Source organism: Tachyglossus aculeatus, chromosome 23 (assembly GCF_015852505.1).
Source record: "Tachyglossus aculeatus isolate mTacAcu1 chromosome 23, mTacAcu1.pri, whole genome shotgun sequence".
In the NCBI taxonomy this organism is placed as follows: Eukaryota; Metazoa; Chordata; class Mammalia; order Monotremata; family Tachyglossidae; genus Tachyglossus; species Tachyglossus aculeatus.
The window spans coordinates 42,350,544-42,374,520 of NC_052088.1; the positions used below are offsets into that span (position 1 = coordinate 42,350,544).

The following is a 23,977-nucleotide window of genomic DNA, read 5'->3' on the forward strand; positions in this document are numbered from 1 at the left end:
GGGGATTGGCCGGCGGGGCCCCGGGGCGGAGCCAATCGGGGGCCGGCGGAGGAAGAGGTGGGCGTGGCCTCCCGGTCGTCATGGAGACGGGATGCGTGGAGGGGAGATGGAGGTCCGGAGCCGCCGGGTGAGACGGACCGGACCCCGGATGGGACCGCGATGGCCTCGTTCTAATAATCATCATGATCAGGATGAAGGCATTTATTAAGCGCTTACTATGTGCAAAACGCGCTGTTCGAGGCGCTGGGGAGGTTGCAAGGTGATGGATGGGGACCGTCTCCATCTGTTGCCGCCATGTCCTGCCCTCTGCACACAGTCAGCGCTCAATAAATACGATGGAATGAGTGGATGAATGAGGGAAGCGCTTAGTCCAGCGCTCAATAAATACGATTGATTGAATGAATGAATCGAGCGCGTAGTGCAGTGTTTGGCACACAGCGCTCAATAAATACGATTGAATGAATGGATGAATGAATCAAGCGCTTAGTCCAGCGCTCTGCACACGGCGCTCAATAAATACGATGGAATGAATGAACCAACCGCGTAGGGCAGTGTTCTGCACACAGTCAGCGCTCTGTAAATACGATTGGATGAATGAATGAATCAAGCGCTTAGTCCCGTGCTCTGCACACACTCAGTCAACGCTCAATGCGATTGAATGAATGAATGAGTAAATGAATGAATGAAGGACTAGCGGGACCAGTGAGCGGAGCCTGGGTTGGGGCGGGGCCAGGCTTGGGGGCGGGGCTTCGAGGCGATGGGCGGGGCCGGTTACGGGGCTTTGAGGCGATTGGCGGAGCCCGGTTTGTGGGCGGGGTTTCGGCGTACTGGGCGGGGCCTGGGGCAGGGGTTAAAGGCGATTGGAGGAGCCCGGTTTGTGGGCGGGGCTCTGCGGGTAGTGGGCGTGGTCCGAAGCGGGGCTTCGAGGCGACTGGCGGAGACTGGTTTGTGGGCGGGGCTTCGATTCAGTGGGCGGGGCCTGTGGCAGGGCTTTGATGCGATTGGCGGAGTCTGGGTTGTGGGCGGGGTCTGGGACGCGGGTTCGAGGCGATTGGAGGAGCCTGGTCCGTGGGCGTGACTTCGAGGCGGCGGGCGGGGCTCTAGGGGCGGGGCTTCGATGCAGTGGGCGTGGCGTAGGGCGGGACTTTGAGGCTATTGGTGGGGCCTGGTTTGTGAGCGGGGCTTCGAGGTGATGGGCGTGGCCTGTGGCGGGGCTTCGAGGCGATTGGCGGAGTCGGTTGTGGGAGGGGCTTTGGGGGAGTGGGCGGGGCCCGGGACGAGGCTTTGAGGCGATTGGCGGGACCTAGTTTGTGGGCCGGGCCTGGGCATTAGAGGCGATTGGCGGAGCCTGGTTTGTGGGCGGGGCTTTGAGTCGATTGGCGGAGCCTGGTTTGTGGGCGGGGCTTAATTTGCTTGTATCCACCCCAGCGCCTAGTACAGTGCCTGGCACATAGGACGTGCTGAATGCCATTATAATTAGTATTCACCCCAGCGCTCAGTACAGTGCCTGGCACATAGGAAGTGATGAATACCATTATTATGATCATTATTATCCACCCCAGCGCCTAGTACACTGCCTGACACATAGGAAGTGCTGAATACCATTATTATTATTATTATCCCCCCCAGCACCTAGTACACTGCCTGACACACAGGAAGTGCTGAATACCATTATTACTATTATCCCCCCCAGCGCCTAGTACAGTGCTGGACGCACAGGAAGTGTTGAATACCATTATTATTATTATTATCCACCCCAGCGCCTAGTACAGTGTCTGACACACAGGAAGTGCTGAATACCATTATTATTATTATCCCCCCCAGCGCCTAGTACAGTGCCTGACACATAGGAAGTGCTGAATACCATTATTATTATTATCCACTCCAGTGCCTAGTACAGTGCCTGATACATAGGAAGTGCTGAATACCATTATTATCCACCCCAGCGCCTAGTACAGTGCCTGACACATAGGAAGGGCTGAATACCATTATTATTATTACCCACCGCAGGGCCTAGTACAGTGCCTGACACATAGGAAGTGCTGAATACCATTATTATTATTACCCACCCCAGCGCCTAGTACAGTGCCTGACACATAGGAAGTGCTGAATACCATTATTACTATTACCCACCCCAGCGCCTAGTACAGTGCCTGACACATAGGAAGTGCTGAATACCATTATTATTATTATTATCCCCCCCAGCGCCTAGCACAGTGCCTGACACATAGGAAGGGCTGAATACCATTATTATTATTATCCATTGCAGGGCCTAGTACAGTGCCTGACACATAGGAAGTGCTGAATACCATTATCATTATTATCCATCCCAGCGCTTAGTACAGTGCCTGGCACATAGGAAGTGATTAATAACATTATTATTATTATCCACCCCAGTGCCCAGTACAGTCCTTGACACATAGGAAGTGCTGAATACCATTATTATTATTACCCACCCCAGCGCTTAGTACAGTGCCTGACACATAGGAAGTGCTAAATACCGTTATTATTATTATTACCCACCCCAGCGCCTAGTACAGTGTGTGACACATAGGAAGTGCTGAATACCATTATTATTATTATCCACCGCAGGGCCTAGTACAGTGTCTGACACGTAGTTAGTGCTGAATACCATTATTATTATCATCCACCCCAGCGCCTAGTACAGTGCCTGGCACATAGGAAGTGCTGAATACCATTATTATTATTACCCACCCCAGCGCCTAGTACAGTGCCTGATACATAGGAAGTGCTGAATACCATTATTATCCACCCCAGCGCCTAATACAGTGCCTGACACATAGGAAGTACTGAATACCATTATTATTATCACCCACTCCAGCGCTTAGTACAGTGCCTGACACATAGGAAGTGCTAAATACTGTTATTATTATTATTACCCACCCCAGCACCTAGTACAGTGCCTGGCACATAGGAAGAGCTGAATACCATTATTATTATTATCCACCCCAGCGCCTAATACAGTGCCTGACACATAGGAAGTGCTGAATACCATTATTATTATCACCCACTCCAGCGCTTAGTACAGTGCCTGACACATAGGAAGTGCTAAATACTGTTATTATTATTATTACCCACCCCAGCACCTAGTACAGTGCCTGGCACATAGGAAGTGCTGAATACCATTATTATTATTATCCCCCCCAGCGCCTAGTACAGTGCCTGACACATAGGAAGTGCTGAATACCATTATTATTATTACCCACCCCAGCGCCTAGTACAGTGCCTGACACATAGGAAGTGCTGAATACCATTATCATTATTATCCACCCCAGCACTTAGTACAGTGCCTGGCACATAGGAAGTGATTAATACCATTATTATTATTATTATTATCCACCCCAGTGCCTAGTACAGTGCCTGCCACATAGGAAGTGCTGAATACCATTATTATTATTACCCCCCCCCCCCCCAGCGCCTAGCACAGTGCCTGACACATAGGAAGGGCTGAATACCATTATTATTATTATCCACCGCAGGGCCTAGTACAGTGTCTGACACGTAGGCAGTGCTGAATACCATTATTATTATTAGCCACCCCAGCGCTTAGTACAGTGCCTGGCACATAGAAAGCCATGATTAATACCATGATTATTATTATTATCACACACCCTAGTGCTTGGCCCGGTGTCTGGCCCCTAGGAAGCGGTTAATACCATGATGATTAATATGCTGGACTGTAAGCCCGGTCCAGAGACGGAGCCCCCGTTCCGGGGCGTCTCCCCCACAGGCTTCCTCGGGCACCGAGGCGGAGCAGGAATCCCCCGGAGCGGGCCCGGCCCGGACCAGGATGGCCAAGCTGGAGGACTTTCTGGCCCCGGAGGAGGCGGCCCGGCCCGCTGGGAGGTGAGGCACCCGGGACCCTCTCCCTCTCTTTTTCTTTCATCGTATTTGTTAATAATAATCATAATAATAATAATAATGATAAATACGATTGATGATGATAATGATTGATGATCCGCTTCTCACCTGGGTGACTTTGGGCAAGTCGCTTCACTTCTCTCTCTTCATGCGTATATATGTTTGTATGTATTTATTACTCTATTTACTTGTACATATTTTGGGCAAGTCGCTTCACTTCTCTCTCTTCACGTGTATATATGTTTGTATGTATTTATTACTCTATTTACTTGTACATATTTATTCTATTCAATCAATCAATCGTATGTATTGAGCGCTTACTGTGTGCAGAGCACTGGACTAAGCGCTTGGGAAGTACAAGTTGGCCACACAGTTACTTGTACCTACTTATTCTATTCAATCAATCAATCGTGTTTATTGAGCGCTTACTGTGTGCAGAGCACTGGACTAAGCGCTTGGGAAGTAGAAGTTGGCCACATAGTTACTTGTACCTATTTATTCTATTCAATCAATCAATCAGTCGTGTTTATTGAGCGCTTACTGTGTGCAGAGCACTGGACTAAGCGCTTGGGAAGTCCAAGTTGGCCACATAGAGAGACGGTCCCTACCCGACAGTGGGCTCACAGTCTAGAAGGGGGAGACAGAGAACAAAACCAAACACACTAACAAAATAAAATAAATAGAATAGATAGGTACAAGTAAAATAGAGTAATAAATATGTACAAACATATATACATATATACAGGTATATACATATATTCATTTTATTTGGCTAATATGTTTGGTTTTGTTCTCTGTCTCCCCCTTCTAGCCTGTGAGCCCGCTGTCGGGTAGGGACCGTCTCTAGATGTTGCCAACTTGGACTTCCCAAGCGCTTGGTACAGTGCTCTGTACACAGTAAGCGCTCAATAAATACGACTGAATGAATGAATGACCACCCACAGCACCTATATATATGTTTGTACATATTTATTACTCTATTTATTTACTTGTACGTATTTATTCTATTTATTTTATTTGGTTAATATGTTTGGTTTTGTTGTCCGTCTCCCCATTCTAGAGTGTGAGCCCGCTGTCGGGTAGGGACGGTCTCTAGATGTTGCCGACTTGGACTTCCCAACCGCTTAGTACAGTGCTCTGCACGCAGTAAGTGCTCAATAAATACGACTGAATGAATGACCGCCCACAGCACCTATATATATGTTTGTACATATTTACTACTCTATTTATTTACTTGTACATATTTATTCTATTTATTTTATTTGGTTTATATGTTTGGTTTTGTTGTCTGTCTCCCCCTTCTAGCCTGTGAGCCCGCTGTCGGGTAGGGACCGTCTCTAGATGTTGCCGACTTGGACTTCCCAAGCGCTTGGTCCAGTGCTCTGCACACAGTAAGCGCTCAATAAATACAATTGAATGAATGAATGACCTCCCACAACACCTATATATATACGTTTGTACATATTTATTACTCTATTTATTTACTTGTATATATTTATTCTGTTTATTTGGTTAATATGTTCCGTTTGGTTGTCTGTCTCCCCCTTCTAGACTGTGAGCCCGCTGTCGGGTAGGGACTGTCTCTCTATGTTGCCAACTTGGACTTCCCAAGCGCTTAGTCCAGTGCTCTGCACACAGTAAGCGCTCAATAAATACGATTGAATGAGTGAAAGACCACCCACAGCACCTATATATATATATATATATATATATATATATATATGTATATATATATATATGTTTGTACATATTTATTACTCTATTTACTTGTATATATTTATTCTGTTTATTTGGTTAATATGTTTTGTTTTGTTCTCTGTCTCCTTTCTATTTATTTTATTAGGTTAATATGTTTTTGTTTTGTTGTCCGTCTCCCCCTTCTAGCCTGTGAGCCCGCTGTCGGGTAGGGACCATCTCTATACATTGCCGACTTGTACTTTCCAAGCGCTTAGTCCAGTGCTCTGCACGCAGTAAGTGCTCAATAAATACGACTGAATGAATGACCACCCACAGCACCTATATATATGTTTGTACATATTTATTACTCTATTTATTTACTTGTACGTATTTATTCTATTTATTTTATTTGGTTAATATGTTTGGTTTTGTTGTCTGTCTCCCCCTTCTAGCCTGTGAGCCCGCCGTCGGGTAGGGACCGTCTCTATACGTTGCCGACTTGTCCTTCCCAAGCGCTTAGTCCAGTGCTCTGCACGCAGTAAGCGCCCAATAAATACGACTGATTGATTGATTGATTCTTGGGCCTCAGTGACCTCATCCGGAAAACGGGGATGAAGACCGGGAGCCCCACGTGGAAGAACCCGACCACCCCGCATCCTCCCCGGCGCTCAGAGCGGTGCTCTCTGCACACAGTAAGCGCTCAACAGATACCAAAATTATTATTATTATCATTATAAACGTCGTCGTGGTCGCCCGACCGTGTGTCGCCGTCTCTCTCGCCAGGCCCGGACGCCTCCGCCCGCCGTCCCCGAGAAGATTCCCGGATCCCGCCTGGACCCGGCCGCCGGCCGCCGGCTGGGAGGTAAGGCCCAAAGAGCCCGGTCTTGGGAGCCGGGGGTTGTGGGTTCGAATCCCGGCTCCGCCGCCTGTCTGCTCTGCGACCTCGCTTCGCGTCTCTGAGCCTCGGTGGCCTCATCTGGAAAACGGGGATGAAGGCCGTGAGCCCCGTGTTCCTCCCCCCCACCGCAGCGCGTGCTTGGCACATAGTAGGCGCTTAAAAGAAACCATCATTAGCACGTGGTAAGTGCTCAAAAAATAGCTCCTGCACCCTGGGGGGTCTCAGGAGGAGGGCGAAGGGCGCTCCGACCCGGCCTCCCACAGTGCAGCCCTGCCCTGCTACTGTAATCATCGCCCTCATAATGATGGGATGTCTTGAGCGCTCACTACGTGCCAGGCGCTGTACTAAGCGCCGCACGTCGGGTCGGCCGCGGCTCCCGTCCCCCGTCTCCATCCCCATTTTCCAGACGAGGGCACCGAGGCCCCGAGAAGACCAATCGTCTTCTCACCGTCTCAAGCGCTTAGCACAGTGCTCTGCACACAGGAAGCGCTCAATAAGTGCGATTGATTGATTAATCGTGGTATCTGTAGATACCTATTTATTTTATTTTGTTAATATGTTTGGTTTTGTTGCCTGTCTCCCCCTCCTAGACTGTGAGCCCGCTGTCGGGTAGGGACCGTCTCTAGATGTTGCCGACTTGGACTTCCCAGGCGCTTAGTACAGTGCTCCGCACGCAGTAAGCGCTCAATAAATACGATTGATTGATCTGTTAAGCGCCTCAGCGCCGGGGCGGACGCCGGCCGAGCCCCATCTCTGAGCTGCGGTCACTGAAGCCCAGACAATAATAATGTAATAATAATAATAATAATAATAATAATAATTGGCATTTGTTAAGCGCTTACTGTGTGCCAAGCACTGTTCTAAGCGCTGATCAGGTTGTCCCACGTGGGGCTCCCGGTCTTCACCCCCATTTTACAGGTGAGGGAACTGAGGCCCAGAGAAGTGAAGTGACTTGCCCAAGAGAATCAATCAATCCATCAATCGTATTTATTGAGCGCTTACTGTGTGCAGAGCACTGTACTAAGCGCTTGGGAAGGACAAGTTGGCAACATATAGAGACGGTCCCTACCCGACAGTGGGCTCACGGTCTAAAAGAGAAGCAACGTGACTCTCCCGAGGTCACACGGCGGACACGTGGCGGAGCCGGGATTATGCTCCCTCTGTATCCCCCTCCCCAGCGCTTAGTACAGTGCCCAGGGGAGCCCAGGGTGGGGAAGGGACTCGCCCCAGCGGACAAGTCCTTTTAGACCGTGAGCCCACTGTTGGGTAGGGACCGTCTCTAGATGTTGCCAACTTGGACTTCCCAAGCGCTTAGTCCAGTGCTCTGCACACAGTAAGCGCTCAATACATCCGATTGATGATGATACGTTGCCAACTTGGACTTCCCAAGCGCTTAGTCCAGTGCTCTGCACACAGTCAGTGCTCAATAAATACGACTGAATGCATGCATGAATGAATGAACTTGTACTTCCCAAGCGCTTAGTCCAGTGCTCTGCACACAGTAAGTGCTCAATAAATACGACTGGGTGAATGAATGAATGAACTTGGACTTCCCAAGCGCTTAGTCCAGTGCCCTGCACACAGTGAGCGCTCAGTACATACGAATGATGATGATACGTTGCCAACTTGGACTTCCCAAGCGCTTAGTCCAGTGCTCTGCACACGGTAAGCGCTCAATACATACGATTGATGATGATATGTTGCCAACTTGGACTTCCCAAGCGCTTAGTCCAGTGCTCTGCACACAGTAAGCGCTCAATACATACGATTGATGATGATACGGTGCCAACTTGGACTTCCCAAGCGCTTAGTCCAGTGCTCTGCACGCAGTGAGCGCTCAATACATCTGACTGATGATGATACGTTGCCAACTTGGACTTCCCGAGCGCTTAGTCCAGTGCTCTGCACGCAGTGAGCGCTCAATACATCCGATTGATGATGATACGTTGCCAAGTTGGACTTCCCGAGCGCTTAGTCCAGTGCTCTGCACGCGGTAAGCGCTCAATAAATACGATTGATGATGATACGTTGCCAACTTGGACTTCCCGAGCACCTAGTCCAGTGCTCTGCACGCAGTGAGCGCTCAATAGATAGGATTGATGGATTTGATTGACAAGAGGCAGAGCCGGGGCGAGGCCGGGCGGGTTTTCCTCGGTTTTCCCGTCCGGTCCACAGAGTCCTCGGCTCGAACCCAGGCCCACCGCCGCTGGCTGGCCTTTTTGGACGCCCCCTTCAGCTTCCGGCCCGGGATCGGCGCGGCCCCGGCCCCCCGCCCCGGCCCACGCGCGGACTCGCCCCAGGTGAGACACCGACTCACGCGCGCAGAGGGGATCACCCTCCCGCCACCGACGATGACGGGGTGTATTAAGCGCTTACTACGTGCCAAGCACTGTTCTAAGCGCTGGGGAGGTTACAAGGTGATCAGGCTGTCCCCCGGGGGGCTCCCGGTCTTCATCCCCATTTGACAGACAAGGGAACTGAGGCCCAGAGAAGTGAAGCGACTTGCCCGAAGTCACTCAGCTGACAGTTGGTAGAGCTGGGATTAATAATGATGGCATTTATTGAGCGCTTACTATGTGCCGAGCGCTGTTCTAAGCGCTGGGGAGGTTACAAGGTGATCGGGTTGTCCCACGGGGGGCTCCCAGTCTTCACCCCCATTTGACAGATGAGGGAACTGAGGCCCAGAGAAGTGAAGCGACTTGCCCAAAGTCACACAGCTGACAGCTGGCGGAGCCGGGATTTGAACCCTTGACTTCTGACTCCAAAATAAGAAATAATAATAATAATAATAATGATGGCATTTATTAAGCGCTTACTATGTGCCAAGCGCTGTTTTAAGCGCTGGGGAGGTTACAAGGTGATCGGGTGGTCCCCCGGGGGGCTCCCGGTCTTCATCCCCCTTTTACAGATGAGGGAACTGAGGCCCTGAGAATAATAATAATAATGGCATATATTAAGCGCTTACTATGTGCCAGGCACTGTTCTAAGCGCTGGGGAGGTTACGAGGTGATGAGGCGGTCCCACGGGGGGCTCCCAGTCTTCACCCCCATTTTACAGATGAGGTCACTGAGGCCCAGAGAAGTGAAGCGACTTGCCCAAAGTCACACAGCTGACAGCTGGCGGAGCCGGGATTTGAACCCTTGACTTCTGACTCCAAAATAATAAATAATAATAATGATGACGGCATTTATTAAGCGCTTACTATGTGCCAAGCGCTGTTCTAAGCGCTGGGGAGGTCGCAAGGTGATCAGGTTGTCCCACAGTGGGGCTCCCAGTCTTAACCCCCATTTTACAGATGAGGGAACTGAGGCCCAGAGAAGTGAAGCGACTTGCCCAAAGTCACACAGCTGACAGCTGGCGGAGCCGGGATTTGAACCGTTGACTTCTGACTCCAAAATAAGAAATAATAATAATGATGATGGCATTTATTAAGTGCTTACTATGTGCCAAGCGCTGTTCTAAGCGCTGGGGAGGTCGCAAGGTGATCAGGTTGTCCCACAGGGGGCTCGCCACAGTCTTCATCCCCATTTTCCAGAAGAGGAAACTGAGGCCCAGAGAAGTGACGTGCCCAAAGCCGCCCAGCTGACAGTTGGCGGAGCCGGGATTTGAACCCGTGACCTCCGACTCCAAAGCCCGGGCTCTTTCCACTGAGCCACGCAGCCCGGGCCTGGGTGTCGGAAGGTCCTGGGTTCCAATCCCGGCCGTACCACCTGCCTGCTGTGGGTTAATGTGTTTTGTTTCGTTGTCTGTCTCCCCCTTCTAGACTGTGAGCCCACTGTCGGGTAGGGACCGTCTCTCTATGTTGCCAACTTGGACTTCCCAAGCGCTTAGCACAGTGCTCTGCACACAGTAAGCACTCAATAGATACGATTGATTGACCTTGGGCAAGTCACTTCACCTTTCTGGGCCTCGGTCCCCTCGCCTGTGAAATGGGGCTGAAGACTGGGAGCCCCCCGTGGGACGGGGACTGTGTGCGACCCGATGAGCCCGTGTCCGCCCCAGGGCTCAGAATGGTGCCTGGTACATACCCAGTGCTGACCGAGCGCTTTCATTAATAATTATAATTATTTAATTATAATATAATATATAATATATCAATTATAATATAATATATTATATATTATATATAATATATTATATATAATATATTATATATTATATATAATATAATATATTATATATTACATCACATATAATATATAATACATGATATATGATATAATATAATATAGTATAGTAATTATAATAATACAATATAATATGATATATTATGATATAATGTAATTATAATTATTTAATTATAATTGTTATAATAATTTTATTAATAATAATAATAGTCTGGTGGCGAGAAAGCAGCAGGGACGGTCTGAAACGCGTGTTTTCAACCGATTTTCTCGTTTCCGCAGACCGTGACCTCTCCGGGGGCGGTCAGCGGGTCTCCCGGCTCTCGTGTGGTCCCCTCCCAAGCGCTCAGTACAGTGCCCCGCGCGCGGGGAGCGCTCAGTACGGGTGCTCGGTCCTTTCCTTCCGTCGAGAGCAGACCCAAGGGGTTCCCACCTCCTCCAGAAGCAGCGTGGCTCAGCGGAAAGGGCCCGGGCTTGGGAGTCGGGGGTCGTGGGTGCGAATCCCGGCTGCGCCACGTCTGCTGGGTGACCCGGGGCGAGTCACTTCTCTGAGCCTCAGTCACCTCATCTGTCAAATGGGGGTGAAGACTGGGAGCCCCACATGGGACAACCTGATCACCTTGTAATCTTCCCCAGCGCTTAGGGCAGTGCTTGGCACATAGTAAGCGCTTAATAAATGTTATTATTATTATTATTATTATTATTATTCCAGGATTTTCAGCGCGCCCCGCCGTCGCCCCCGGGAAGGAGGCGTCCTCCTGGTAGCCTGGCTTCCCTCTCTCCCCACACTCTCCCCGTGCACATCACCGACGCGGCCCGGAGGAGACAGTCTGCCGTCAGGTGAGTGACAGGCGGTGCGGAGCACTGTACTGAGCGCCCGGGAGGGGACGATCCACCGGGGACTCCCCACGGCGCTCACTCCCGGATCCGTCATATCTTTGTTTCGGGGACCGGGTCCGTCGTTCTGCCGGCCTCTCCCGAGCGCTTGGGCCAGTGTTGTGCGCCCCGTCGGCGCTCAGGAAATACCAGGCGACTGATAATCATCGATAAGAGTCACCGTTTTTTTGGTAGGCGCTTACTACGGGCCAAGCGTGGTGCCCCGTGAATCGGTCGACGGCGGTTGGTGAGCGCCGACTGTGCGCAGAGCACTGGGCTAAGCGCTCGGGAGGGGACGGTGCAACGCTAAGCGACACATCCCCTGCCCACAGTGAGCTGACGGTCTAGTGGCCAAAGCCTAGAGGCCAAGAGTTATTATTATTATTATTAATTATTGTTAACTATCATTATTAATTATCATTATAATAATAATATATATTATATAATATATATGATATACCATATGTGATATATAATATATAATATATAACATATGAGATATAATGTAATATATAACACATATAATATGAGATATAACATATAGTGCATAATATATAATACATTTTATTATTGTAACTATTATTATAATTATTATAATCATTATTTATTAATTAATAATAATGATTATTATTGCGGCAATGGTATCCATTAAACACTTACTATGTGCCGAGCATGGTGCCCAGTGAATCGGTCGACGGCAGTTGTTGAGCGCCGACTGTGCGCAGGGCACTGGGCTAAGCGCTCGGGAGAGGACGATGCAACGATAAGCGACACATCCCCTGCCCACAGTGAGCTGACGGTCTAGTGACCAAAGCCTAGAAGCCAGGAGTTATTATTATTATTAATTATCATTATTAATTATCATTATTATATGTTATATAACGTATAACATATATAATATGTATGTGGTATATGATATATTACATAATATATTATATGAACTATAATATATATGTAATATATAATGCATATATAGCATATATTTTATTATTATAATTATCATTATAATTATTGCTATAATTCTTACAATGTGATATATTACATATTATATATACTATTATATATAATATAATATATTATATATTATATAATATATTATATATTATGTATGGTATAATGTATAAATAATATGTTATGTATAAAATATATAATCATATAATATATAATCATATAATGTATAATATATATGATGTAGTGTATGATATATTATATTATATATGATATGTAGTATATAATGCATAATATATTTTATTATGATGATTATTATGATCATTAATTAATTAATAATAATGATGATGATGATAATGACAATGGTATCTGTTAAGCGCTTACTATGTGCCAAGCATAGTGCCAAGTGAATCGGTCGATGGCATTTGTTGAACGCTGACCGCGCAGAGCACTGGACTGAGCGCTCAGGAGCGGACGGCGCAACAGTAAACGGACACATCCCCCCCCCTGCCCACTATGAGCTGACAGTCTAGTGACCGAAGCCTAGAGTTATTAGTAATAATGATGATGACGGTGGGATCTGTTAAGCGCCTACTACGTGCCGGGCACTGTACTGAGCGCTGGGGGAGATAGGACCACCGCAACGCCCGGAGAGGCGGGGAGAAGGAAGCAGCTTAACCTTTTAGATAACATAATGTATAACACACATATATGAGATAATATAACATATAGTGCATACGATATATAATACATTTTATTATTGTAGTTATTATTATAATTATTGTGATCATTAATTATTAATTAATAATGAGCCCCCCAACAGTGGGCTCACAGTCTAAAAGACTGTTGGGTAGGGACTGTATACGTTGCCAACTTGCCAAGCGCTTAGTACAGTGCTCTGCGCACAGTAAGCGCCCAATAAATACGATTGATTGATTGATTGATTGATTGATTGATTGACAAGCGACGGAGCCTCTGGAGAAGCCGCGTGGCCCGCTGGTTAGGACCCAGGCCGCCGCTCCCTTCGCCCCATGGTATTTATTGAGCGCTCGCTGTGTGACCTTGGGCGACTCACTTCCCTCCTCTAGGCCTCAACGGCCCGGGAGCCCTTATGGGGGCCGGGGGACCCGGTGAGCGTTGATCGACCCCGGCGCCTATTAAGCGCTCAACGTCATGAGCAGTAGTAGACGCCCCCCGGGCAAAGCAGAGGAAGCTGAGCGTGGCCACTTGTCTGCTGTGCGACCGTGCAGCGTGGCTCAGTGGAAAAGAGCCCGGGCTTTGGAGTCCGAGGTCCTGGGTTCGAATCCCGGCTCTGCCACTTGTCAGCTGGGTGACTTTGGGTGAGTCGCTTCACTTCTCTGGGCCTCAGTTCCCTCATCTGGAAAACGGGGATGAAGACTGGGAGCCCCCCCGTGGGACCACCTCATCACCTTGTATCCCCCCCAGCGCTTAGAACAGTGCTTTGCACGGAGTAAGCGCTTAATAAATGTCATTATTAATAAATGCCATTATTATCATTATTATTATTATTATTATTATTATTAAGTCACTTCACTTCTCTGGGCCTCAGTTCCCTCATCTGTAAAACGGGGATGAAGACCGGGAGCCCCACGTGGGACCACCTCATCACCTTGTATCCCCCCAGCGCTTAGAACAGTGCTTTGCACAGAGTAAGCGCTTAATAAATGCCATTATTAATAAATGCCATTATTATTATTATTATTATTATTAAGTCACTTCACTTCTCTGGGCCTCAGTTCCCTCATCTGGAAAACGGGGATGAAGACCGGGAGCCCCCCGTGGGACCACCTCATGACCTTGTATCCCCCCAGCGCTTAGAACAGTGCTTGGCACAGAGTAAGCGCTTAATAAATGCCATTATTAATAAATGCCATTATTATTATTATTATTATTATTATTATTATTAAGTCACTTCACTTCTCTGGGCTTCAGTTCCCTCATCTGGAAAATGGGGATGACGACTGGGAGCCCCGCGTGGGACAACCTCATCACCTTGTATCCCCCCAGCGCTTAGAACAGTGCTTTGCACATAGTAAGCGTTTAATAAATGCCATTATTAATAAATGCCATTATTATTATTATTATTATTATTATTATTATTAAGTCACTTCACTTCTCTGGGCTTCAGTGACCTCATCTGTCAAATGGGGATGAAGACCGTGAGCCCCACGTGGGACAACCTGATCACCTTGTATCTCCCCCGGCGCTTAGAACAGTGCTTGGCACATAGTAAGCGCTTAACAAATACCAACATCATTATTATTATTTATTATTATTATTATTATTATTATTATTATTATTATTATTATTATTAAGTCACTTCACTTCTCTGGGCTTCAGTGACCTCATCTGTCAAATGGGGATGAAGACTGTGAGCCCCCCGTGGGACAACCTGATCACCTTGTATCTCCCCCAGCGCTTAGAACAGTGCTTGGCACATAGTAAGCGCTTAAATACCAATATTTTATTATTATTATTCTTATTCTTATTATTATTATTATTATTATTCTCTGTCGAGGCGGTCCATTGAGGCCAGGGAGGAGCGAGAGAGCGCGGGCGGGCGCTCGCCGGAGAAGAGCCGGGCGATGCGCAAGTCTGTCCTGGCCTGGGCCGAAGCCATGGACGTCCATCACAGCCTCGAGGAGACGCTCAAAAAGAAGCTGCGGGAGAAACGGTGGGTGACCTCCCCTCCCCGCGGACGGGCACGCCCGCCCACCGTCAGACCGTGAGCCCGCCGTCGGGTCGGGACCGTCTCTCTATGTTGCCAACTTGGACTTCCCAAGCGCTCAGTACAGTGCTCTGCACACAGGAAGCGCTCAATAAGTACGATGGATTGATTGACTGAACGTCAGGGGCTTCTCCTGCAAGAGGGCAGAGGGGCCGGCCGCCAATAATAGTCATCAGAGAAGCGGAAAGAGCCCGGGCTTTGGAGTCGGGGGTCGCGGGTTCGAATCCCGCCTCCGCCCCTTGTCAGCTGGGTGACTTTGGGCCAGTCACGTCTCCGGGCCTCGGTTCCCTCATCTGGAAAATGGGGGTGAAGACTGGGAGCCCCACCGTGGGACAACCTGATCACCTTGTTCATTCATTCATTCATTCAATCGTATTTATTGAGCGTGCAGAGCACTGTACTGAGCGCTTGGGAAGTACAAGTTGGCAACACATAAGAGATGGTCCCTACCCAGCGACGGGCTTGTTACCTCCGCAGCGCTTAGCACACAGTAAGCGCTTAATAAATGCCGTCATTATTATTATTATTATCATCATAATGACGCTGTTGGGCGCTTACTATGTGCTGAGCACCGTGGAACCTACAAGGTCATCGGGGTGTCCCACGTGCAACTCAGTCTCCATCCCCATTTGACAGGTCACTGAGGCCCGGAGAATAATCGGAACCATGGGAATTGCGAAGCGCTTACTATAATAATAATAATAATGATAACGGAGAATAATAATAATCACAGTAGTTGTGAAGCGCTTACTATAATAATAATGATAACGGAGAATAATAATAATCGTAACGATGGTAGTTGTGAAGCGCTTACTATAATAATAATGATAATGGAGAATAATAATAATCATAATGATGGTAATTGTGAAGCGCTTACTATAATAATGATAACAGAGAATAATAATAATCATAACGATGGTAATTGTGAAGCGCTTACTATAATAATGATAACAGAGAATAATAATAATCATAGCGATGGTAATTGTGAAGCGCTTACTATAGTAATAATGATAACGGAGAATAATAAGAATCGTAACGACAGTAGTTGTGAAGCACTTACTATGATAACAATGATAACGGGGAATAATAATAATCATAAGGATGGTAATTGTGAAGCGCTTACTATAGTAATAATGATAGCAGAGAATAATAATAATAATGATGGTAATTGTGAAGCGCTTACTATAGTAATAATGATAACGGAGAATAATAATAATCATAATGATGGTAATTGTGAAGTGCTTACTATAATAATGATAACAGAGAATAATAATAATCATAACGATGGTAGTTGTGAAGCGCTTACTATAATAACGATAAGCGATTATCGGTGATTATTATTACATAATCAGAATTATTCTTATTATTATGGTCTTGACCCCCATTTGACTGTTGAGGGAACTGAGGCCCAGAGAAGCGAGGCGACTTGCCCGAAGCCACGCGGCTGACGAGTGGCGGGATTAGAACCCACGACCTCTGGTAATTGTGAAGCGCTTACTATAACAACAATGATAACAGAGAATAATAATAACCATAACGACGGTAGTTGTGAAGCGCTTCCTATAATAATAATGATAGTGGAGAATAATAATAATCATAACGATGGTAATTGTGAAGCACTTACTATAATAATAATGATAACGGAGAATACTAATAATCATAACGACGGTAATTGTGAAGCGCTTACTATAATAGTGATGATAACGGAGAATAATAAGAATCATAACGACGGTAGTTGTGAAGTGCTTACTATGATAATAATGATAAACGATTATCGGTGATTATTATTATACAATCATAATTATTATTATTATTATTATTATGGTCTTGACCCCCGATTTGACCATTGAGGGAACTGAGGCCCAGAGAAGCGAGGCGACTTGCCCGAAGCCACGTGGCTGATGAGTGGCGGAATTAGAACCCGTGACCTCTGGTAATTGTGAAGCGCTTACTATAATAATAACAGAGAATAATAATAATCATAACGATGGTAATTGTGAAGCGCTTACTATAATAATAATAACGGAGAATAATAATAATCATAACGATGGTAATTGTGAAGCGCTTACCAAGATAATAATGATAACGGAGAATAATAATAATCATAACAATGGTAGTTGTGAAGCGCTTACTATAATAATAATGATAACGGAGAATAATAATAATCATAACGACGGTAATTGTGAAGCGCTTACTATAATAATAATGATAACGAAGAATAATAATAATCATAACGATGGTAATTGTGAAGCGCTTACTGTAATAATAATGATGATAACAGAGAATAATAATAATAACGATGGTAATTGTGAAGCGCTTACTATGATAATAAGGATAAATGATTATCGGTGATTATTATTATATAATCAGAATTATTATTATTATTATGGTCTTGACCCCCCATTTGACCGCTGAGGGAACTGAGGCCCAGAGAAGCGAGGCGACATGCCCGAAGCCCCACGGCTGACGAGTGGCGGAATTAGAACCCACGACCTCTGGTAATTGTGAAGCGCTTACTATAATAACAGTGATACTGGAGAATAATAATAACCATAACGACGGTAGCTGTGAAGTGCTTACTATGATAATAACGATAAATGATTATCGGTTATTATTATTATATAATCAGAACTATTATCATTATGGCCTTGACCCCCATTTGACCGTTGAGGGAACTGAGGCCCAGAGAAGCGAGGCGACTTGCCCGAAGCCACACGGCTGACAGTGGCGGGATTAGAACCCACGACCTTTGATAATTGTGAAGCGCTTACTATAATAATAATGATAACGGAGAATAATAATAATCATAACGACGGTAATTGTGAAGCGCTTACTATGATAATAATGATAACGGAGAATAATAATAATCATAACGATGGTAATTGTGAAGCGCTTACTGTAAAAATAATCAGAACAGAGAATAATAATCATAATGATGGTAATTGTGAAGCTCTTACTATAATAATAATGATAACGAAGAATAACAATAATCATAACGATGGTAGTTGTGAAGCGCTTACTATAATAATAATGATAACGGAGAATAATAATAATCATAACGATGGTAATTGTGAAGCGCTTACTATAGTAATAATGATAACGGAGAATAATAATAATCATAACGATGGTAGTTGTGAAGCGCTTACTATAATAATAATGATAACGGAGAATAATAATAACCATAACGACGGTAGTTATGAAGCACTTACTATGATAGTAACGATAAACGATTATCGGTGATTATTATTATATAATCAGAATTATTCTTATCATTATGGTCTTGACCCCCCATTTGACCGCTGAGGGAACTGAGGCCCAGAGAAGCGAGGCGGCTTGCCCGAAGCCAGGGGCGGGATTAGAACCCACGACCCCTGGTAATTGTGAAGCGCTTACTATAATAACAATGATACCGGAGAATAATAATAACCGTAACGACGGTAGTTGTGAAGCGCTTACTATGATCATAACGACGATTATCGGTGATTATTATTATATAATCAGAACTATTATCATTATGGTCTTGACCCCAATTTGACCGCTGAGGGATCTGAGGCCCAGAGAAGGGAGGCGACTTGCCCATAGTCACGCGGCTGACGAGTGGCGGGATTAGAACCCACGACCTGTGACTCTTAAGACGCTCTCGACGTCCAATAGCTGCCCAGAGCCGCGCGCCACACTGTGCTACACTGTAACGCCCCCCCGTCTTTCCCCTCCAGGCGCAGCGAGAGGAAGAGGGCGGAGGAGTACGCCAAGGAGCTGGAGGCGATGAAGACGCGCGTGGCCGCCCAGCCTTACCTGTTCGAGCGGGTCACCCAGGTAGCGGGGCTATGTACTGAGCGCCGGGGAGGGCGCCGACCTCGTCAAAGTACTCATCACGGCGGCACTCGAGCGCTCGCTCTGCGCCGGGCAACGTACTGAGCGCCGGGGCGGCCCCGGCTCACGAGGCTCCGTCCCCATTTTCGAGATGAGGGAACCGAGGCCCAGCCAAGGGAGGTGACCTCTCCTAGGCCTCGCTTCCCCATCCCATCTAGCTGGCTACTGCTCAGACGCCGGCCACCAGGAGGGCCTGGGTTCGAATCCCACGCCCCGCCGGCCCGAGCCAACTCATCCCTCTCCCTCCTTAGGCCTCGGTGCCCTCGTCTGGAAAATGGGGACGGAGACCGGGAGCCGCACGTGGGGCCGCCCCGGCGCTCAGTACAGTGCCTGCCCAACTGGGCGGGTGTCCTCCCCAGGAGCAGGCCAGGAAGGAAGCGGAGCGGCGCTACCGGGCGGCCCTGCGGCGGGTCGGGCTGAGCGAGGACTTCGTGAAGAGGACGGGGCGAGGGGCCGGCCCGCCGGACACTTGGAGGACGCCACGCCGTCGCCGGGACGACGGCAACCTCGGGTACCTCCACCGCCCGCCTTTCCCGCCCCATCCGTCGGTGCTACTTACTGAGCGCCTGCCGTGTGCCCGGCACTGGACTAAGCGCTCCCTGCCCGCAACAAGCTGACGGTCTCCGGGGCCGGGCTGTCGCTCTGGGGGACGCAGAGGACCTGGGTTCGAATCCCCGCTCCGCCACTTCACTTCTCTGGGCCTCAGTTCCCTCCTCTGGGAAATGGGGAGGAAGACGACTGGGAGCCCCCACGGGGGACAGGGAGATCGAGCCTGTATTTTCCCCGTAGTGAGCGCTTAATGAGCACCATTTTTAAAAACTACCCCGGCACTTAGCGAATGCCATTTAAAACTAACCGACCGCAGCGCTTAGTACAGCGTATGCCACATAGTGAGTGCTTAATGAGTACCATTTTAAAAAAAAACTACCCCGGCACTTAGCGAATGCCATTTAAAACTAAACGACCGCAGCGCTTAGTACAGCTCATGCCACATAGCGAGCGCTTGATAAGTACCATTTTTTAAAAAATGGTACCTGAGCACTTAACAAATGCCATTTAAAACTAAACTACCGCAGCGCTTAGTACAGCGCATGCCACATAGTGAGTGCTTAATACCATTTAAAAAATAAAAACTACCCCAGCACTTAACGAATGCCATTTAAAACTAAAGTACCGCAGCGCTTAGTACAGCGCGGGCCACATAGTGAACACTTAATGAGTACCATTTAAAAAAACTACCCCAGCACTTAGCGAATGCCATTTAAAACTAAACTACCGCAGCGCTTAGTACAGCGCATGCCATATAGTAAGCGCTTAATACCATTGAAAAAAATCTGCGCCAGGACTTTAACGAATGCCATTTAAAACTAAACTACCGCAGCGCTTAGTACAGCACATGCCACGTTCTGAATGGTTAGTGAATACCATTTTAAAAAACTACCCTAGCACTTTAACAAATGCCATTTAAAACTACCGCAGCGCTTAGTACAGTGCATGCCACATAGTAAGCGCTTAATACCGTTGAAAAAAAAAACTACCCCAGCACTTAACGAATGCCATTTAAAACTAAACTACCGCAGCGCTTAGTACAGTGCATGCCACATAGTGAGCGCTTAATGAATACCATTAAAAAAAAAAATACCCCAGCACTTAACGACTACCATTTAAAACTAAACTACCGCAGCACTTAGTACAGCGCATGCCATATAGTAAGCGCTTAATACCATTGAATTAAAAACTACCCCAGCACTTTAACGAATGCCCTTTAAAACTAAACTGCCGCAGCGCTTAGTACAGTGCATGCCACATAGTGAGCACTTAATGAGTACCATTTTAATAAAAAACTACCCCAGCACTTTAACGAATGCCATTTAAAACTAAACTACCGCAGCGCTTAGTACAGCGCATGCCACATACTGAAAGCTTAGTGAATACCATTTTAAAAAACTACCCTAGCACTTTAACAAATGCCATTTAAAACTACCGCAGCGCTTAGTACAGTGCATGCCACATAGTAAGCGCTTAATACCGTTGGGGAAAAAAAACTACCCCAGCACTTTAACGAATGCCATTTAAAACTAAACTACCGCAGCGCTTAGTACAGCACATGCCACTTAGTGAGCGCTTAATGAGTAACATTTTAATAAAGAACTACTCCAGCACTTAACGAATGCCATTTAAAACTAAACTGCCGCAGCGCTTAGTACAGCTCATGCCACATAGTAAGCGCTTAACGAATACCATTGAAAAAAAAAAACTACCCCAGCACTTAATGAATGCCGTTTAAACTAAACTACTACAGCGCTTAGTACAGCGCATGCCACATAGTGAGTGCTTAATAAATACTATTTTTTAAAAAACTACCTCAGCACTTAACAAATGCCATTTAGAAATAAACTACCGCAGCGCTTAGTACAGCACGTGCCACATAGTAAGCGCTTAATGAATACCATTAAAAAAAAACTACCCCAGCACTTTAACGAATGCCATTTAAAACTAAACTACCACAGCGCTTAGTACAGCGCATGCCACATAGTAAGCGCTTAATGAATACCATTTAAAAAGAAAACTACCTCAGCACTTAGTGAATGCCATTTAAACTAAACTACTACAGCGCTTAGTACAGCGCATGCCACATAGTGAGTGCTTAATAAATACTATTTTTAAAAAAACTACCTCAGCACTTAACGAATGCCATTTAGAAATAAACTACCGCAGCGCTTAGTACAGCACGTGCCACATAGTGAGCGCTTAATGAATACCATTTTTAAAAAAACTACCCCAGCACTTAACGAATGCCATTTAAAACTAAACTACCACAGCGCTTCGTACAGCGCACGCCACATAGTAAGCGCTTAATACCACTGAAAAACAAAATACCCCAGCACTTTAACGAATGCCATTTAAAACTAAACTACCGCAGCGCTTAGTACAGCACATGCCACATAGTAAGCGCTTAATGAGTACCATTTAAAAGAACTACCCCAGCACTTTAACAAATGCCATTTAAAACTAAACTACCGCAGCGCTTAATACAGTACGTGCCACATAGTAAGTGCTTAATACCGTTGGAAAAAAAAAAGCTACCCCAGCACTTTAACGAATGCCATTTAAAACTAAACTACCGCAGCGCTTAGTACAGCACATGCCATATAGTAGGCGCTTAATGAGTACCATTTTATAAAACTACCCCAGCACTTAACGAATGCCATTTAAAACTAAACTACCGCAGCGCTTAGTACGGCGCATGGCACATAGTGAGCGCTTAATGAGTACCATTTAAAAAAAGTACCCCAGCACTTTAACAAATGCCATTTAAAACTAAACTACCGCAGCGCTTAGTACAACGCGTGCCACGTAGTAAGCGCTTAATACCGTTAGAAAAAAAAACTACCCCAGCACTTTAACGAATGCCATTTAAAACTAAACTATCACAGCGCTTAGTACAGCGCATGCCACATAGTGAGCGCTTAATGAATACCATTTAAAAAAAAAATACCCCAGCACTTAACGAATGCCATTTAAAACTAAACTACCGCAGCGCTTAGTACAGCGCATGCCACATAGTGAGCGCTTAATGAATACCATTTAAAAAAAACCTATCCCAACACTTAATGAATGCCATTTAAAACTACCGCAGCGCTTAGTACAGCGCATGCCACATAGTAAGCGCTTAATACCGTTGGAAAAAAAAACTACCCCAGCACTTTAACGAATGCCATTTAAAACTAAACTACCGCAGCGCTTAGTACAGCGCATGCCACATAGTAAGCGCTTAATACCGTTGGAAAAAAAACCTACCCCAGCACTTTAACGAATGCCATTTAAAACTAAGCTGCTGCAGCACTTAGTACAGCGCATGCCACATAGTGAGCACTTAATGAGTACCATTTAAAAAAACTACCCCAGCACTTAACGAATGCCATTTAAAACTACCGCAGTGCTTAGTACAGCGCATGCCACATAGTGAGCGCTTAATGAGTACCATTTAAAAAAAAGCTACCCCAGCACTTAACGAATGCCATTTAGAAATAAACTACCGCAGCGCTTAGTATAGCACATGCCACATAGTGAGTGCTTAATGAATACCAGGTAAAAAAAAAACTACCCCAGCACTTAACGATTGGCATTTAAAACTAAACTATCGCAGGCTTAGTACAGCGCAGGCCACATAGTAAGCGCGTAATACTGTTGCAAAAAAAAACTACCCTAGCACTTTAACGAATGCCATTTAAAACTAAACTACCGCAGCGCTTAGTACAGCACATGCCACATAGCGCGTAATGAGTACCATTTTTAAAAACTACCCCAGCACTTAACGAATGCCATTTAAAACTAAACTACCGCAGCGCTTAGTACAGCGCAGGCCACATAGTAAGCGCTTAATACCGTTGGAAAAAAAACTACCCTAGCACTTTAACGAATGCCATTTAAAACTTAACTACCACAGCACTTAGTACAGCGCGTGCCACATAGTGAGTGCTTAATGAATGCCATTTAAAAAACTACCCCAGCACTTAACAAATGCCATTTAAAACTAAGCTGCCGCAGCGCTTAGTACAGCGCATGCCATATAGTAAGCGCTTAATACCATTGAATAAAAAACTACCCCAGCACTTTAATGAATGCCATTTAAAACTAAACTACCACAGCACTTAGTACAGTGCATGCCACATAGTGAGTGCTTAATGAGTAGCATTTTAATAAAAAAACTACCCCAGCACTTAACGAATGCCATTTAAAACTAAACTACTGCAGCGCTTAGTACAGCGCATGCCACATAGTGAGCGCTTAATGAGTACCATTTTAATAAAAAACAACCCCAGCACTTAACGAATGCCATTTAAAACTAAACTACTACAGCGCTTAGTACAGCGCATGCCACATAGTGAGTGCTTAATAAATACTATTTAAAAAAAACTACCTCAGCACCTAATGAATGCCATTTAG

General features: G+C 46.2%; 1 protein-coding gene and 1 long non-coding RNA gene across 2 annotated transcripts; both read left to right on the plus strand.

The window, feature by feature from the left end:
- The first annotated feature begins 45 nt into the window (after nucleotides 1–45).
- LOC119944490 lies at nucleotides 46–6,182 on the plus strand. Its single transcript, XR_005455922.1, has 3 exons — nucleotides 46–127; nucleotides 3,752–3,867; nucleotides 6,149–6,182. It is a non-coding gene; the product is annotated as an uncharacterized LOC119944490 (long non-coding RNA).
- A 193-nt stretch (nucleotides 6,183–6,375) lies between these two features.
- On the plus strand, nucleotides 6,376–19,720 carry FAM161B (FAM161 centrosomal protein B). The gene is made up of 6 exons (XM_038765846.1): nucleotides 6,376–6,421; nucleotides 8,633–8,757; nucleotides 11,294–11,421; nucleotides 14,945–15,100; nucleotides 18,871–18,970; nucleotides 19,387–19,720. Exons 4-6 carry the CDS (start codon nucleotides 15,012–15,014, stop codon nucleotides 19,642–19,644), a joined length of 447 nt encoding a protein of 148 aa, XP_038621774.1. The 5' UTR covers nucleotides 6,376–6,421; nucleotides 8,633–8,757; nucleotides 11,294–11,421; nucleotides 14,945–15,011; the 3' UTR covers nucleotides 19,645–19,720.
- Nucleotides 19,721–23,977: the final 4,257 nt, after the last annotated feature.